This window comes from Lithobates pipiens, unplaced genomic scaffold (assembly GCF_037356315.1).
Source record: "Lithobates pipiens isolate NorthernLeopardFrog02 unplaced genomic scaffold, aLitPip1_a1.2 Scaffold_23, whole genome shotgun sequence".
NCBI classification, from domain to species: domain Eukaryota; kingdom Metazoa; phylum Chordata; class Amphibia; order Anura; family Ranidae; genus Lithobates; species Lithobates pipiens.
Genome location: NW_027507785.1, coordinates 245,250,659 through 245,269,587, shown reverse-complemented (window position 1 = coordinate 245,269,587; position 18,929 = coordinate 245,250,659). Strand labels below are relative to the sequence as shown.

At 44.3% G+C, this 18,929-nt stretch overlaps 1 protein-coding gene across 2 annotated transcripts in view; it reads right to left on the bottom strand.

The window, feature by feature from the left end:
* Positions 1–18,929, bottom strand: part of ANKRD45 (ankyrin repeat domain 45) — a 78,624-nt gene that overhangs the window by 36,445 nt on the left and 23,250 nt on the right. For both annotated transcript variants that reach the window (XM_077452985.1, XM_077452987.1), the window contains exon 3: positions 15,580–15,747. In XM_077452985.1, coding sequence (XP_077309111.1) covers positions 15,580–15,747 — 168 coding nt within the window. The remainder of the gene's footprint in view (positions 1–15,579; positions 15,748–18,929) is intronic.

The window sequence follows — 18,929 nt, the reverse complement described above, 5'->3', positions numbered from 1 at the left end:
ATCCACCTCGGATTTTCCAGCCGCTGTGGCAGGCTGGGTTCCGGTCCAGATGATCATAGTCAGCTGGACTTTAAATATCCAGGAAGAGAGCCCAGTAGGGCTCTGGTTTTGAGACTCAGAAAGGAACCTGAGTGAGAGGAGCTCTGTCTGTTTGACTAAGAAAGGTTTGCTTTTCTGCCTGTTTTGTGGGTGACGGGGACCAGCCCCGCACTGTATAGAGAGGAGATTGTTTGTTTAGTAAGCGCTGGATGGCAAGGATTTACTTTACTGTTTGTTTGTTTTATTTTGCAAACCTCCTACAAATAAACCTGGCATCTGCCAGAACTTTAAGAAAATGCCTATTTGCTGACTGGCCTTCAGAAAAGGCGATCGCCACAAGCTAATTCCCCCACAATATATAGCACAATATTGTTTAAAGGAGAACTGCAGTCTGGTTACATAATTTGTAATAAAAACATCTTTGCCATTCTGAAGCTTCCCCCCAATCACTTTGCATATTATTTTATATATATTGCGATTCTGTACTTGCCAAATCTCCCTCTACTGAGTCTGGCTGCAATCATTTTAACTGTGGGCAGCTGGGGCTGCTGCTGCCTGTTCACTTCCTGGATTTACACAGACACACAGAGGCACAGCTCCAGCTCTGCAGCTCTCATTGGCCCTCTTATGACTCCCCCCGCCCCTTCCTGTCAAACTCTCAGGAGAGTGAGAGAGAGAGATGTGCATTATGTTATAAACCTATGTTTTTTACCAGACAAGAAGCAGGAAGTGGGCTGTATAAGGCAGAAAAATATGATTTTGGGGTGTAATTCCACATATACCCATGGCATGTGTGAGCAATATAGAATTTAAGTGACAGCTTTGTGTAAAAAAAAAAAAAAAAAAAGAAAGAAACACTTTTTTTCGTAATTTTCCAGAAAGTGGTCATATGGGGGGAGGGTGTACTGCTGGGGCATATTTGCATTTCAAGAAATGTGATAGGCAGTCAGAAAATAAAATTTGCGTAAATTACAGAATATGTACCATTGTTTGTAGATGCTAGAACTTTTAGACAAAAGAATCAATATACACTTATTTGGATTTTTTTTTACCAAAGACATGTAGCAGAATACATTTTGCTCTAAATTTATGACAACATTTTAGTTTATGGGATATTCTTTATAACAGGAGGTAAAAAATATAGATTTTTGAAAAATTTTCAGTCTGTTTTCATTTACAGGTATATCACAAAAAATAAAAAATCCAGTGGTGATCAAATACTACCAAAATAAATCTCTATCTATGTAAGAAAATGGACCTACATTTTGTTTGTATGGGTACAGCGTTGCATGACTGCTCAATGGTCAGTTAAAGTAGCGCAGTGCTGAATAGCAAAAAAAGTCCTGGTCCAGAGGTGAAGTGGTTAAAAAACAATTTTTTATTAAGTTGTTATGCGAGAGTATATAATTGGGGGAGGTCAAGTGATTAGGGTTCTTCCACCCAGACCTTGGTGTGTGTGTGTGTGTGTGTGTGTGTGTGTGTGTGTGTGTGTGTGTGTGTGTGTGTGTGTGTGTGTGCGTGCGCGTGCGTGCGCGTGCGTGCATAAAACCGCTGTGCTGGGTAGGCCTGAAGGCTAAGGCCTAGTCATTTACTAGAGGTTCTGCCAGAGAGAGCCTGTTTGTTGCCTGGAGGCATGAAGGAAAGGATGGAGACTTGAGATGAAGTATCAGACGTTACTCTGCCATAGACCGGGAAACTGTGGAGAGCCTAGGAAAACGTCTAGACGGTTTCATCCAGAGAATTCCTGCACCTTCTTGTGAGTTTTTCTTCCGTTGTTATAGCAGACAGCTATTGCTGCAAAAGTACAGATTGCTGGTTACAACCTAAAGCGGTTGTATAGTCAATTTTATCAGTTTTACCTACAGGTAAGCCTATAATAAGGTTTACCTGTAGGTAAAAAGAATATCTCCTAAACCTCTACGGTTTAGGAGATATTCCCGTCGCAATGAGTTGCTGACTTCAGCGGCGCATGCACACAGGGAATTCTCGGCTGAAAGCCCAGCAGACTCCGGACTTTGATGCAAAGAAGTCTCCCGCGCGCATGTATGGGATTGATGACATTGTGGCTCCAGCCACTCACCCAGAAGACACGCTGATGCAACATGTCAGCTCCCTCGGCCTGGACCAGGTGAGTTACCGACGCCTCGTTCTAAGGTAAGTATTTCATAATGAGTTAGTATGCAGTACATACTAGCTCATTATGCCTTTTGCCTTACAGGTGTATACATTTTTATTTATTTTTTTGGGGTATACAACTGCTTTAAAGGCTCTTTTCTGTACTGCTGTCTACCTTTCTTTTTTGTCAAAGGAGACTGCTAGTCTGCTGTTTTGGCTTGGGGTGTCCTGTGTCCTACCCCTCTCTCCCTGAATTGTTCGTTGCTCTGAGCATTAAACTCATTTTTGTTCAGCATAAAAGTGATTGGCGCCCATTTTTAAACACTGTCCGCCACCAACATAGCCTAGAAATCTGCACCCTAATATGAAATGTCAGCTTTCCCTGTCTCTAGGGGTCATTACCACTCCTCTGGAGGTCAGGGGGTGCTATACAAGAGCTTGCACATTGACTGGACATTGGTGCCCAGTGGGTTATTTAAAGAACTGCAAGGCTCAAGATCATTGCTGAGTGATTGTCAGCTCCTGTGACCCATGACTAGACCCTGCTTGTTCCTGTGTTATACTTGGTTTGCCTTTTGATTAAGTCTGATCTCAATCCTTCTGATACCTGACCTTTGGCTTGCTTCTCGATTCCACACCTTGCTTATTGCTTCGGCTCATCCTCTGCCTGTGCTCGCCCTGGCTCCTGTTTACGCTCTCATCTTCTGAATCTGTACCTCCACTGACCGACTGTTGCCAGATTCTGTATGTCTGACCACATTCCTGCCACCTGCTTCTGCAAGTCCTGTGAGGACATCTGGCACAAGCTCCTGTTCTTCAACTTCTAATTCACTGTAAGATCTAGGTCTTCTGCTGGCCAGGATTACTACAGGTGCCCCTGCCAGGTAGCTGAAGCCCAAAGCTCCTTACCAGCAGTCAATCTTAAAGCAAAACTAAACCCATCGATTTACCTACTGGAATGCAGGGATTGATAACTTTTACATTTGCTAGTGTCTTTAACCAAACTGTCAAATCATCAAATGGCTAGTGTTATAACTGAGCACATGTGCAGCACCATGGCAGTTGCAGATCAAACAGATGCAGTTTCCTTGACTGTAAAGGATAAGCAGGTTTATTTTCTGCTTTTAAGGATGCCAGCAGATCTGTCTCTACAAATTCAGCAGTGCCTAAAAGTGCCTAAAAATGGAGAGCAACCAAACACGTGAATAGCAGGATGAGACCGTGTATTACTGGATTTTAAACAGCATAGACACTTATTTTCAATGTTTTACATATATATAACTGCAAAAGGGGCCAGCATGTATTGATTTAGCAGGAGTTAATTTTATGAATAAAATTCCACTTTAACCTCTTTTACAACCGCCCCATAGCAGATTTACTGCTACAGGGCGGCCGCGCTGTGCAGAATCAAGTGTACAGCATCTAACAAAAGTGAGTACACCCCTCACAGTTTTGTAAATATTTTATTATATCTTTTCATGTGACAACAGTGAAGAAATGACACTTTGCTATAATGTAAAGTAGTGAGTGTACAGCTTGTATAACTGTAAATTTGCTGTCCCCTCAAAATAACTCAACACACAGCCATTAATGTCTAAACCGCTGGCAACAAAAGTGACTACACCCCTAAGTAAAAATGTCCAAATTGGGAGCAAATTGTCAATATTTTGTGTGGCCACTATGATTTTCCAACACTGCCTTAGCTGCTTCACTGATGAGGTGGTATGCTTTGGATCATGAGCAGTTCCTTTCCTTCTCCATACTCTTCTCTTCCTATCACTCTGGTACAAGTTGACCTTGGTCTCATCTGTCCATAGGATGTTGTTTCAGAACTGTGAAGGCTTTTTTAGATGTGGTTTGGCAAACTCTAATCTGGCCTTCCTGTTTTTGAGGCTCACCAATGGTTTACATCTTGTGGTGAACCCTCTGTATTCCGTCTGAAGTCTTCGCTTGATTGTTGACTTTGACACACATACACCTACCTCCTGGAGAGTGTTCTCGATCTGGCCAACTGTTGTGAAGGGTTTTCTTCACCAGGGAAAGAATTCTTCGGTCACCCACCACAGTTGTTTTCCATGGTCTTCCAGGTCTTTTGGTGTTGCTGAGCTCACCGGTACATTTCTTTTTAAGGAGGTTCCAAACAGTTGATTTGGCCACACCTAATGTTTTTGCTATCTCTCTGATGGGTTTGTTTTGTTTTTTCAGCCTAATGATGGATTGCTTCACTGATAGTGACAGCTCTTTGGATCTCATATTGAGAGTTGACAGCAACAGATTCCCAATGCAAATAGCACACTTGAAATTAACTCTGGACCTTTTCTCTGCTCCTTGTAAATGGGATAATGAGGGAATAGCGCACACCTGGCCATGGAACAGCTGAGCAGCCAATTGTCCCATTACTTTTGGTCCCTTAAAAAGTGGAAGGCACATATACAAACTGTTATAATTCCTACACCGTTCACCTGATTTTGGATGTAAATACCATCAAATTAAAGCTGAAAGTCTGCAGTTAAAGCACATCTTGTTCGTTTCATTTCAAATCCATTGTGGTGGTGTATAGAGCCAAAAAGATTATAATTGTGTTGACATCCCAATATTTATGGACCTGACTGTATGTCTATATTTTACAGATGTAAAAATAATCATGGGAGATAGCTATAACTGTAGTCCCAGGAGCTTGATGCTGATCCTTTTGAGGCATGCATTTTGAACAGAAGAGTCGCTGCAGCTGTTGTGCCTGCCCCTCCACTCCCCTCTGCCCATTCAAAAAATACAAAGGCCTCTGTGAATGGGCAGCAAAGGGGAAAGGCGGACATAGCTGCTCTGTGTGCTTCTTTCCTCTTAGATCCTGGAGTGTCTCTCTCTGATAGAGCAATAAACCTGTCAAATGTAAATAATATAGATAAGCCCAGGAGATGTCATGCAGCTCTTAGGACTTAATTCATAGTGTGCCTCACTTTTTACAAAGTGGCTGAATTCCTGGAATTCAGCTTTAATGCAAAGGGTACAGAATATGGTGCAATGGGAGATGCAGGAAGTGCAGCGTGAGGTATAATGGAGGATGCAGGTGATGCAGAATGCAGAGGATGCAGCGCTGTGGAATGATGGGAAATGCAGGGGGTAATAATTGGGGTATAATTGAGGTAGAGAGAGTAGTGTCAGATGTTGGGGTTACAAAGTGAGGTAGGTGTAATGGGGGATGAGGGATTAGAACACCTGTCAGTGTGTATTGCTGTCTGCACCACCATTAAGGAGATTCAACCTGCCTATTTATCCTGTTTACCATTATTGAAAGTAAAAGTAAAATAAATCCAAAATTTAGGGTTATCCCCAGAAAAGTAATAGAGGGGAAATTCTCCAATGAGGACACTGTTCTGGTAATCTGGGGGTCCCCAAGAAATCCCTTTAACCACTTGCCTACCAGGCCAATTCTGACATTTCTCTCCTACACGCAAAAATCATATTTTTTTTGCTAGAAAATTACACAGAACCCCCAAACATTATACAGTATATGTTTTTTAGCAGAGACCCTAAAGCAGAAGTAGGCATCCTCGGCCCTCCAGCTGTTTTGAAACTACAAGTCCCATGAGACATTGCAAGACGCTGCCAATCACAGTCATGATGGGATTTGTAGTTTCACCACAGCTGGAGGGCTGAGGTTGCCTACCTCTGCCCTAGAGAATAAAATGGCGGTTGTTGCAACTTTTTATCTTGCACGGTATTTGCGCAGAAATTTTTCAAAACAGTAAAGTTAGTCCAATTTTTTTGCATAATGTGAATGATGATATTACGCAGAGTAAATAGATACCTAACATGGTACGCTTCAAAATTGCACACGCTCATGGAATGGTGCCAAAGTTCATTACTTAAAAGTTCCCATATAAACATCCATTATAATAGGAATAGTGGGTGACAGGTCCTCTTTACAGTGAGATCTGGGGTCAATAAGTCCCCAGATCTCACCTCTAGGCTGGGAAACCTGAAATAATAAAAAAAAATATCCTGGCTTCCCAGCCGAGGCGTGGCATTTTTTCAAATGCAGAGGCCGGGTATGATGCCATAACATCGTGCCCGGCCTCCGAGCGATCATAGAGACTCCGGGGACCATTTGGCCCACCGTAAATCTCTATGGTAAACATCCAGTGCTGGTCGGTTCCTTTTTTGGTTCGCCGATTGCAGAGGCAAGCCGGGAGAAGCAACAGAGGGTGGCGGGGGGAGGGGGGGGGCGTCCCCTCTCGCAACCTATAAGAATGATCAAGCTGATATGATGGTTCTCATGGTGAAGGGAATCGCCGGCTGAAAAAGAAGATATCTGAATTATGCCTGTAGCTGCAGGCATCATTCAGATATTACCGCTCAAACTCAATGACATTTTCACATTAGGGGTGTACTCACTTTTATTGTGAGCAGTTTACACGTTAATGGCTGTGTGTTGAGTGGGGACAGCAAATTTTCACTATCATACAAGCTGTACACTCACTACTTTACATTGTAGCAAAGTGTCATTTCTTCAGTGATGGCATGTGAAAAGCTACAGTGCCATGTTGGCAACTGATTAAAGCAATAAGTAGGATGCCTTAAAGGGGACTTTTAATAAGGACACTTACCTGTCCAGCGAGCCCGCGATGTCGGCCCCTCCGAGGCTGATCCGTCCATCGGATCGGCTGTCGGCGCCGCCATCTTAATGAAGGGAAACAGGCAGTGGAGCCTTGCGGCTTCAATGTCCGTTTCCTACTGCGTATGCACAAGTCGCGCGGCTCTTTGTGAATGACACCGTTGTTTTCTGGGACACACACACGTCCCCAAAAGGCAACGGGGCCGCTTACCGAAGAGGAGGAAGCACCGCGGCATAGGAAGAGGCAGATTAGGAAGACTGCCTAGCAACAGGGGTTTCTGGTAAGTTAAAAAAAAAAAAAAAAAATTTTTTTTATTTTTTTAAAGAAAATTAATGCTATTTTTTATTTTAGGGTGGCCCTCCACTTTAATGAGGCCCAGACTGTGCACACTTTAAAACTAGCCTTTGCTCTCCTTTATAGCTGTAAGTATGGATATTACAAAACTTTTAATGGAAAGCAAATCTTGACAGCCTTCTAGCCCTCAACCAGCAGATGTCTCTAAGGCTACATTCACATTGGCGATTATGGCTGGTGCGAATTGTATAGGCAGGAATCTTCTGATTCCTGCTGCGGCTCTGAGTGGCTAGGTGGGGCCTTCAACCCTGTTCACTATAATGATAGATCACCAACAATAGCTGCGGCCGCCGATGACCTGTCTTTAAAATTAACTGGGTGGCGCCTGCACCTAGCCACTGAGAGCTGCAGCTTTTGAACCATGAAATCCTGTGCAGGCAAACGCACTGCATTTTCAACCTGAATTTGGGGTATCTTTAACTTAACACTGGCAACCACTGCAGATCACAAGTGCATTGTGTTTTGAATGAAGTGCGGGAAATGCAGAACCTTCACAGACATTCTTTCACTAGGGGTACCTGTTTTGTTATCAATCACTTAGGGGGTAATTTACCCTAAATTTGGAGAGATTTTCCTTAATTTCCTATTGTGTCTCAGGGACAGAAAGTGAAGCGATATCTCACCAATGGAACACAAGCAGAAAATTACAAGGGTTTTAACATTATTTAAATTCAAAAACTTAAAATTTGCTTTATATACACTTTAACCCCTATATCAACCCACGTCCCATACATACAACCATGACTGTTTCCACATCCTCTTCCTCACGTCTAAAACAGAGTACTACTTTATCATGTTTGATCATTAAACCACATACCATAATGTGTTAATTAAGTAAGAAATAGGTCAGAGCATGAGCCTCATGTGAAGAGTACGACAGGAAATTACTCAATGTGCGTAAGTGGCTCACTAAAGAGGAAGCATTTGTACACTGATGGCAGATTACCCAAGATCATACATAACTAAATATCTACATGCCCAAAAAATGGGCAGTTACTTCACGATATGTCTTACTAACATCATAAAAAAACAATATACAGTGTAATTTAAATGAAAAAGCCAACTAGCTCAAAAAAGGGGAAACTTTATATATTTTTTTTAAGTTGGCAGTGAAAAATACTGTGAATTAAGTACTTACCAGTGCCTGGAGCCTAGTGCTCTCTTCTTGCAGCCAGTTCTTCTTACTGCTGCAGGTCCCCATGGCTGCCATTTTAGATACTGGAGCCAGCAGTGTCTTCCTGAGGAACCACAGCCAGCTCCCCACTGAGTGTCTATGAGCTTCCAAGGTGCTCTGTGAATGGTCCTACAGACTCTTGGAACATGTAAGGTGTCCTGGGAGTTGCAGAGGGACAAGGTGTGTCACCTTCGCCCAGGCGAGGATTTTGGAAGTGGTGAAATTCGGTACTCCCCTCTACTTCTAGATTGTAAGCTCTAACGAGCAGGGCCCTCTGGTCCCTCCTGTATTGATTTGTGTATATGTAAGTGTATTGTCTGCCCTCATGTTGCAAAGCACTGCGCAAACTGTTGGCGCTATATAAATCATGTATAATAATAATAATAATGTGGGATTTGAGCACAGTTTATCTTACTTCTATTGCATTGCAGGTCAGTGATCAGACCTGAATCTTGTAGCTCTATTACAACTTCTGTTTATCTGCCCTATATTGGCACTATATACATTGGAGCACTTGCATTTTGCAGAGCACAGTAGGGACTGACCAGAGAGGGATTACTTTGACGCAGTTGGTCAGCTTAAACATGTAATGTATGTGAACCAAAAATTCCTGTTTTTATTGTAAAGTTTGCTAGAAAGGGTGTACAGCAGTGTGTCGTGGGTTCTTCCAGACCTTTTAGTGTCAACATGTAGCTACACTCCTTTAGCCCTTTAGCACCTAATGGATTATATATATGTAAAAGTTACTGGGATTTGAGCACAGGTACAGTATATATCTTACTTCTATAGCATTGCAGGTCATTGACCAGACCTGAACCTTGTAGCTTTCTTACAACTTATGTCTATCTGCCCCATATTGGCACTATACCCACTGGAGCATTTGTATTTTTCAGAGCAGAGACTGGCCAGAGAGGTATTACTTTGATGCAGTTGGCCAGCTTAAACATGTATTGCAACGTATGTCAACCAAAAATCCTTGTTTTTTTATTGCAAAGTTTGCATTGCAATCAAGACACATAAATTACAAATGATGAAGTCAATGCACATTGCACAGGCTGACGTGAAACCAGTTCCTGGTGCCAAAAAGGTTTCCCCAGGAAAGGGAACAGGCTTAATCTCCACAGATACAGTTACTAATGGAACCTACCAGTACATAGGAAACTGTGGTTGCAGGAATGAAATTCTCTCTCTTTATGGCCGGCCTTAGTGAAACAAATCAAAAAGAAGAAGAAGAAATTGTACTGCTATTTTCTTAATCCACTGGTTTAAAAAAGGGATGTCCAAGCCTGGATGTCCCATGTGTAGTCTCCATTTTTTGATTGGCGTGTTTTTAGAGGAGGAAAAACTAGGATCTAGCACCAGGCTCCAGGGTGGAGGTTAAACTGATCTCTTCTATGTATACAGTGAAGCAGAGTAAAGACAGAACTTCTGACCTACATATATGTTCTAGGACAGGGGTTCCCAACCCCTAGGCTGCGGACCAGTGCTGATGATGACCAGGTCGCACGGCAGGAGTTGAGCGGCAACCGCGGTCTGCACGGGGCATTCGCAGACTGCAGTCACCTCCACGGGACAGCTCATCTCCTGCTGTGCAGCCATGCCTGTTTGCCCTCTCCTAACTCCTCCGCCCACCCGGTCAACGATGTCATCTAATCAGCAAGGCAGGGGGTGGGAGGCACTGCAGGTCGGAAATGGAGAGCCCATTCCTGCCCCCTGCCCTGCTGATAGGATGACATTGTCGGGTGGGGGACCTGGGAGAGGAATCACAGACTGATCACAGCCTCTGCCCTGCCAAAGGTACGAGTCCTGTGCAGGGGAGGCAGACATTGGAATAGGAAAATGTCATGTTACAGAGGAAAGGGGGGGGCATACTGCAGGGGCACTGTGATGGAGGAGGCTGTGTCTGCTAGGGGCACTGTAATATAAAGGGGACTTTACAGTCCAGTCCCCTTTATATGGCAGTGTCCCCTTTGCAGTGCAATACCCTTTACATCACAGCCCCCCTTTACATTACAGTGCCCCCTTCACAGAGAAGTCCCCATTAAAAAGTAAAGGGGCACTGTGATGTAAAGGGGCACTGTAATGTAAAGGGAGGCTGTGATGTGAAGGGGAACTGAGGACACTGATATAAAGGGGGGACTGTCCTGTAAAGGGGGACTAGGACAGACTCCGTAAATAGCACCTCCCACAAAATTGTCCCCCCGCCCCCCCCCCCCCCCCGGGAAAAGTGGCTGACGTGAAACTGGTCCCTGGTGCCAAAAAGGTTGGGTGACTGCTGTTCTGGAACAGTAACTAAGAAAGTATTAAAACCACTGGATAAGCAGGCAGCTAGGCTACTAGCATTTTGAGAAAGAGGGATCAGAAATGGGAGCCTGTGTATTTTCATCAGAGTTTTCCTATAATGCCTCATACACACGATCAAACAATCTGGTGGAAAAGTCTGTCCGTGTGTAGGCTCCAGCGGACTTTTTTTACCCAAAAGTCCGGCGGACTAAGAAATTATTTTTGCACTCCAATCTGTCTGCCGGACTCACATTTCGGCGGACAGTACGGCCGTGTGTGTGCCAGTCCGCCGTACTTTTGAAATGAACGGACTTTTCCTGCCCAGAGAAAATTCCGCTCATTTTGAGCGCGTCTCCAGGTAGCCGGGGCCAGCGAAGGAGGAGTCGCTGGCCCCATCACCTGGTATGGACTTAAAGGGGAATCCCTACACCAAAAAATTGGCGCGGGGGTCCCCCCCAGGTCCATATCAGACCCTTATCTGAACACGCTACCCGGCCGGCCAGGAAAGGGGGTGGGGACGTGCGAGCCCCCCCCCTCCAGAGCCGTACCAGGCCGCGTGCCCTCAACATGGGGGGTGCCTTGGGGAAGGGGGGCTGTGCGCCCCCCCACCCCAAAGCACCTTGTCCCCATGTTGATGAGGACAAGGGCCTCTTCCCGACAACCCTGGCCAGTTGTCGGGGTCTGCGGGCGGGGGGCTTATCGGAATCCGTGAGGTCCCTTTAATAAGGGGGCCACCGGATCCCGGTCCCCCACCGTATGTGAATGAGTATGGGGTACAATGTACCCCTACCCATTCACCTGTGAAAAAAAGTAAAAAAAAACACAACACACAAGGGTTAAAATAGTTTATTGCACAGCTCCGGGGGTCTTCTTCCGTCTTCGGGGGTCTTCTCGCCGGAGTCCTCCGCTATCTTCTGCTAGCTCTTTTACTAGCGGAGGAGCCCGGATTTCTTCTTCGCCGCCGCCCTCTTCTTCCGACTTCGGGGGTCTTGTCCCCCTCTTCAGTTTTTCTTGCCGGGCCACCGCGCCTTCTTCTAGCTCTTTTACAAGCGGTGGCCTGTTCTTCTGTCGCCGCTGTCGCCGTCTTCTGTTCTTGAAATGTTGCCTCGTCGCTGTCTCCGGTCACAATGGCAGGGACGCGGCATGCGGCGACTTATATAGGGACATCAACGGATGATGTCCCTGCCCATTATGATGTCACAGTCCCAGCATCCTCTGATGAGGCGAGAAGACCCCCAAAGACGGAAGAAGACCCCCGGAGCTGTGCAATAAACTATTTTAACCCTTGTGTGTTGTGTTTTTTTTTTACTTTTTTTCACAGGTGAATGGGTAGGGGTACATTGTACCCCATACTCATTCACATACTCATTCACATATTATTAAAGGGGGCTCACAGATTACGATAAGCTCCCCGGCCGCAGACCCCGACAACCAACGGCCAGGGTTGTCGGGAAGAGGCCCTTGTCCTCATCAACATGGGGACAAGGTGCTTTGGGGTGGGGGGGCGCACGGCCCCCCCTTCCCCAAGGCACCCCCCATTTGAGGGCACGCGGCCTGGTACGGCTCAGGGGGGGGGGGCGCTCGCTCGTCCTCACCCCCTTTCCTGGCCGGCCGGGTAGTGTGCTCGGATAAGGATCTGATATGGACCTGGGGGGGACCCCCACGCCGATTTTTCAGAGTAGGGATTCCCCTTTAAGTCCATACCAGGTGACGGGGCCAGCGACGCCTCCTTCGCTGGTCCTGGCTACGTGGAGACGCGTTCAAAATGAGCGGACTTTCCTCCGCATTTGTGTGGTTAGTCCGTCTGGCGGACTTAGTACGCCGTATTAATCTGCCGCGAAAGTGCCGCGTTTGGGCAGGTAGCTCGTTCGAAAAGTCCACCAGACTAAGTAGTCTGCTACGTGTGTACGCAGCATAAAAGAGTCAGTAGGAATTTCCATCACTTTGGAATGAAAAATTACACCATTACTAAATGCTAAAATAAAAGACAGGAATACAGCCAAACAAGCTATGGCCAGTTTCACAATCTCCATGTGCATGACTACAGTTGTCACACATCTGGTATTTTACTGACCTCACTGGTACAACTGAGAGTTGTTTCCAATGTTATTAATAGAAAAGAAATTGTAAGGCCTTTTTTTTCCCCCAGAAAAGGGAACAAGCTTAATCTCCACAGATACGGTTACTGATGGAACCTACCAGTACATAGGAAACTGTGGTTGCAGGAAAGAAATTCTCTCCCTCTATGGCGGGCCTTAGTGAAAAAAATCAAGAAGATAAAGAAGAAGTTGTACTGCTATTCTTAATCCACTGGTTTTTAAAAAAAAGGATGTCCAAGCCTGGATGTCCCATATGTGGTCTCCATTTTTTGATTGGCATGTTTTTAGAGGAGGAGAAACTAGGATCTAGCACCAGACTCAAGGGTGGAGGTTAAAGCAGAGCTCCATCCTATTTTCAATGTTTTGCTTAATCAAATGCCATGAATGTGTTTAGTTAAAAACGTATATATATATATATATATATATATTTCTTCTGTACCTTTTTCTGCAATGTCCTTCTCTGCTTCCTGTCTCTTATCTGCGGATATGGGCGGGTCAACTGCGGCTATTTCGCAATTTCCTTTTTACCTGCAATGTCTCCTGGGAGCTCACGTCATTATTCCCAGGAGTCATTGCGGAGGCCTGCCTCAAGATCTCACAGGCTTTCGATAGAGCCGAGCTGCGTTGTGAGCTGTTGCATGCGCAAGATCAGGGATAAGGGCGGTGCATGCTGGTCGATCAGCGGCACAGTATCTCGGGAAGAGGATGCCTGTGGGCTTCACATGCCCACAGGCAAGATGACAACCATCTGTCTGGACTTTTAAAAGTTGATTTTTTTAAGAGAAAAGGAACATCTAAAAGCAAGAAAAGCAGAACAGGTGAGTTATATATTTAAATCACAGAATCTTTGTCCCAAAAAAAATAAATAAAAAAAAAACGTTGTAGGCAGTGGAACCCCTCTTTAAACTGATGTCTTCTATGTATACAGTGAAGCAGAGTAAAAACAGAACTTCTGACCTACATATATGTTCTAGGACAGGGGCCCCCAACCCCCAGGCTGCGGACCAGTGGTGATGATGAACAGGTCGCACAGCAGGAGATGAAAGGCTACCTCAGTCTCGGTCTGTACTGATGGAACCTACCAGCACATAGGAAACGGTGCATGATGCTATTACCAATAAACACTACACAGATCAGTGCGCTTGTTATAGACACCAATAGTATAGTAATAGCATAGGAGGCATTACTACGGAGCTGTATGATTAAAAATGAACATCTGAAATATTTATTTAAACTAGATATAATAACCACTCTTCATTTGTTGAATCCCCTATGGACAATGATGTATGATATTATATTGTGGGGTTTTATGAACAAGAAGGAAGTTGTCTAAATGTTTCAATGTGTGTTTTGTTGTTAAAGGGAAACGTTGGTCCCCCTTAACTTTTTTTCTGTCCCGTTACCTTGTCTACTGGGTTGCCTTTAAAAAACATACCTGCTTGAATCCAGCATTGTCTGGTGTATGTCACTGCTGAAAGCTGGGTCCTGCTCCACCATGTTCTCTTGTGTCTGTCATCAGATTGCTGGCTGTCTCTTTCTGATTCCTGCAGCAGGCCCCCTGATGATGCACCGTGGTTCATGAACAGAGTGGCGTAGATTGCCTGACATAAGGCCAGTGTGATGCAGCATAGATTGCCCAAAAACTTCTGGGATGTGTGATGTGGCACATGTGATGTGCCCAGGCAGTTGTGGGTAGCTGGGGATGCACCATTCTCTAATAAGCAAAAAAAATTGGAAGCTCCAGCTGTTTACACTGTGTAGCCAGTGTAGCACCCCCTTGCATACATAGTTGGTTAGTGTAGGTAAATTTAGTCAGGCTTCACTATAGCATGTAAAGCCAGGTTATTCAGGGTCATGTATAGTTTAGCTCGCAGGCTCTGAGGGCTGGGTCTTAGTCACCTCCCCTGGCTTCTGGAAGCTTCTAGAAGATTCCAGAATTTAGTGGGCAGAGGTGTGGAGACCTCAGCCTGAATATTCATGGGGACCCTATCAATCCCTGGGAGAAAGGCCAGTAGATGGAGACTGCCCTATAAATATTCTAGAGCCTGGCCAGTGAGGGGCAGAGTCCCGGATCCATTGGCCTGGAGAGGACCCCTCTGCTGGGGGGCTCTGCCTCCAGGCAGGTGTGCTGCTGAGAGAAAGAAAGAGAGAGAGAAGGAGAAAAGAAGGAACCTGAGACTTCCTCACCCCCTGGAGTTTCAGTTATACTTGGCTATGACACCCTGTTAGCGCGAGGGATCTGTACATCCCCTAATAAATGATCAAAACCAAGCCTATTAACTGGATTAGTGACCGATGAGTTCTTGCGGGATATGCATATTGCCTGGCAGCTTAGGTTAAGGGGGACCCACAAATCCAGCAACCCTTTAGGGGGTAGCGCTACACCAACTTAACACAAAGATTCTAGGGAAAAAATAGCATCAAATTTGAAAGCAACATTTAGTAAAAAACATAATTTATCAAATTTTAGCATTTTTCTATTATTTATACATAAAACGTTCATGTTCTGAATACTATAAATTATATATTTGTACAGAGAAATATATTTTGTAAAAAAACAAAAAGTTGACAATGCAAATTGTTTATTTTATACCAAAAATAAAGTACTAGTGTACAAGTACATAAAGGTCTTTGTTTTTTGTAGATTACTGTAGGCTCAAAATTAGTTGATCAGTTCTATCCTATTCTAAAATTGCTTTCTATTGGTTTTGAGTATATAGTTTTGAGTATATGGTCTGATGATATCTAACAATTTCAGTATGTTGTTGGCTGATTGTTCGTATTTCCTCCCGGACAGTACATCGTCCGATAATACGATCGAACATAAAATTGCTTCATGTACAACCACCATTATGCTTATCCAAAAAATGTAGGTGGGTATGGAAGGAGAATCACTTACCAGCCCACTGGAGAAAATCAGCACAGTCTGTCTTGCTATATCTGGCAGCGATATCACATGCCTTTTCTCCTCGGAAATTTAATAGCAAGATATCACCTCCTAGTTCTACTAGAGTCTTTAATACCTCTAGATGACCCCATGCTGCAGCACAATGCAATGGCAAGTAACCTGGAACAGAAGAAATTAAAGGATTGTTAAATATATCACTAAAGTATTCCACAGAAAAATATATTTGCAGGGAACAAATTGGAAAAGAAAATGTTTTCTAGAAAAAAGTGTTTGTTTTTGTGTGCAAATATGTTTCATACATTGCTTACAAATGAATGCAGCTGCTTCATAATTCAAAAAGTAATGTGGGATGATTTCTAAAAAAAAGTTCCCAAAGGGATAAAAGAACGTGTAGCACCCTGTCCTCGCTTCCTAACTGTCCTATAGGTGCAATGTCAGACTTAGCAACTTCAAGGAATGCAGAGGGACATGCCTACAGGTATCCTCTTTGCTGGTGCTTGCCTTAGGGCACTTTCACACTGCCAGCGCCTGGGTGGCTACAGTTTTTTTAGTGCTTTTCGGGCACTTTTAATCCCCGCTAGCAGCCAAAAAAGGGTTAAAACCGGTTTTGCAGCAAGGAAGACAAGGGCATCATCTTAGACATTTTTTGGTCCTGCCCCAAACTGCAACACTTTTGGACGGAAGTCCAACGCACACTCCAAAAACTCACGGAACGCAAAATACCGTATGACCCAGCATACTTCCTCTTACACACCACTAATATTCCAGGGAAGATTTACAAAAACAGTATATCATCCGGCACCTTCTGGACGCTGCTAAAGCCTGCATCCCTCTTAAGTGGAAATCTCCGCAACCCCCGACAGTAGGTATGTGGATCCAAAAAGTAAAGGAAATAAGTAGGTTGGAAGACCTAGTACAAACTGCGCGACACCAGCAAGAACGATTCTCCAAGTCCTGGTCGCTATGGAACATCTTTATCTTTTCAGATGAAGGAAGAACCCTCCTTCACAGTGACCTGAGTGATTGAAAGTCACCCTACTAACTAAATGACTAACCGCTGACCCCTTGGCTACAGAACAACCAGATGCCTGTTTGATTTTTTCCCCCTCGTGTAGGGGGCTCACACGGGTTTATCCTCCAGAAACCCACCCCCCACCTCCCCCCCTTACCCCCCCCAACCCCCCTTTCTCTGACTTCTCCTTCCCTCCTTTCCTCTATATATCTTCTAACTATCCTTTCGCTCTATCCTTGTTTCTTGGCCCTATGGACCCCGAATTAACAGGATCCAAACGTGGCTAGTATATCAATTGAAAATGGACAGGGACCGGTTTGGGACCCACTACAGGGCAACACACCAATAGTTTTACTGCCCTATGCACACTCAATACCAAGAAGTTGCTTTTTAGCACCTAGCACATAAAATGATGAGACGTCTCAGTTTAGCAAAATGTTATGTTGCCCTTTGGATGTAATAAAATGTTCTCATATATAATGTATACATGCAATGTGTTGTAAGATAACAAACTGTGATTGCCCGGATGTCTGTCTTTGACTGTGTTCCTTGGATAAATAAAATAATTGTAAAAAAAAAAAAAAACGGTTTTGCAGCACTGCTCACTGATTTCAATGGGCCAGGGCGCTTTAGGAGCGGTGTTTTCACCTCTCCTACAGCGCTGCTTGCAGGACTTTTTTTTTTACGTCCTGCCAGTGCAGTGCCCCAGTGTGAAAGCACTCTGGCTTTCACACTGGAATTGAAGCTGAGGCTTTTTTCAGGTACTATTTGTAACTCTAAAGCGCCTGAAAAATGCCTTCAGTGTGAAAGGGGTCTTAGGCAAGGGAAGGGATCCAGAACAGGTGCTTGTTAGCAAAGAATCCATCTCCCTGCTAGTTGTGGTGTCGGCAGTTGTGTGCCAAGGGATAGGGGGGTTTGGGGCGCTCCGTTCAACATTGCAGCTAGTGTTCCAGGTCACCTAGGGAGATGGGACAAATTACTGCAGGTACTTTCCACATTGGGAACTAAATACTGTAATTAAAGTGATCCTTTAACTGTATTAGTTTGTGCAGCCCATAACACATTGCTATTTCTGTGTATAGAAAACCATACTACCTTTCTTGTAAAGACGGACCATTAGTTTGTCCTATGCCTAGACACTGTTTACTACAGCTGTAACTTTTATATTCCTGGGGCAAAGTATGCCTTTAGAACTTCGTTCCATATCCCTGTATATAAATGTTAATGTGATCATACAGTTGATAATAACATTTCGAAAATAAAAAGTTATTGTGCAGTTAGACGGCTACGTGATGGAACAAATATAAATTATTGCATGAAAAGCAATGTAATGGCCACACTTGTTTTAAGATCATTGCTCAACCTGTAAAAAAAGTTTAAACTTATCGGACTGCATAAATATTGTATATGCTGCCATAAGGGATATACATTCACCGGACACTTTATTTGGTACACCTTGCTAATACAGTACTGGGTTAAACCCCCCTTTGTCTTCAGGACTGCCTTAATTCTTTGAGGCATAGATTCAACAAGGTTTGGAAACATTCCTGAGATTTTGGTCCAAAATCCCTGAGGAAGAGATCTCTTGGCTGCACCTCCATGATGCTGGTTTCCCGCTCCACCACATCTCAAAGGTGCTCTACCGGATTGAGATCTGGTGACTGTGGAGGCCATAGGAGTACAGTGACCTCATTCTCATGTTCAAGAAACCAGTCATGAGATGATTTGAGCTTTGTGACATTGTGCATTAACCTACTAGAAGTAGTTATCATAAGATGGGTACACTGTAGTCATAAAGGGATGGACATGATCAGCAACAATACTCAGGTAGGCCGTGGCACTTAAACAATGCTTTATTGGTACTAAGGGGCCCAAAGTGTGCCAAGAAAATATTCCCCACACCATTACAACCCCAGCCTGAACCACTGATACAAGGCAGGATGGATCCTTGCTTTCATGTTGTTTATGCCAAATTCTGACCATACCATCTGAATGTTGCAGCCGAAATCAAAACTCATCAGATCAGGCAACGTTTTTCGAATCTTCTATTGTCCAACTTTGGTGAGCATGTGCAAATCGTAAAAGTTGTAGGTATGAAGGGGTAGGTGGTGATGCCTGTCACCTGACGAGTGATCCTCTCCAGTGAATCACTCCTCCCGGGTGAATATGCAAAAGACGGCTAGCAGTTATTCCCCAATGGGTCACTCTACAAAGAAATTGTATTAAAAAATGATGTGCTTAACCTGTGACCTACATTGGTTAGTGTACTATTGTAGCTCTATTATTGTGCCGTTTATAACCATATCTCCAACACCCAGTTCTAAAATGA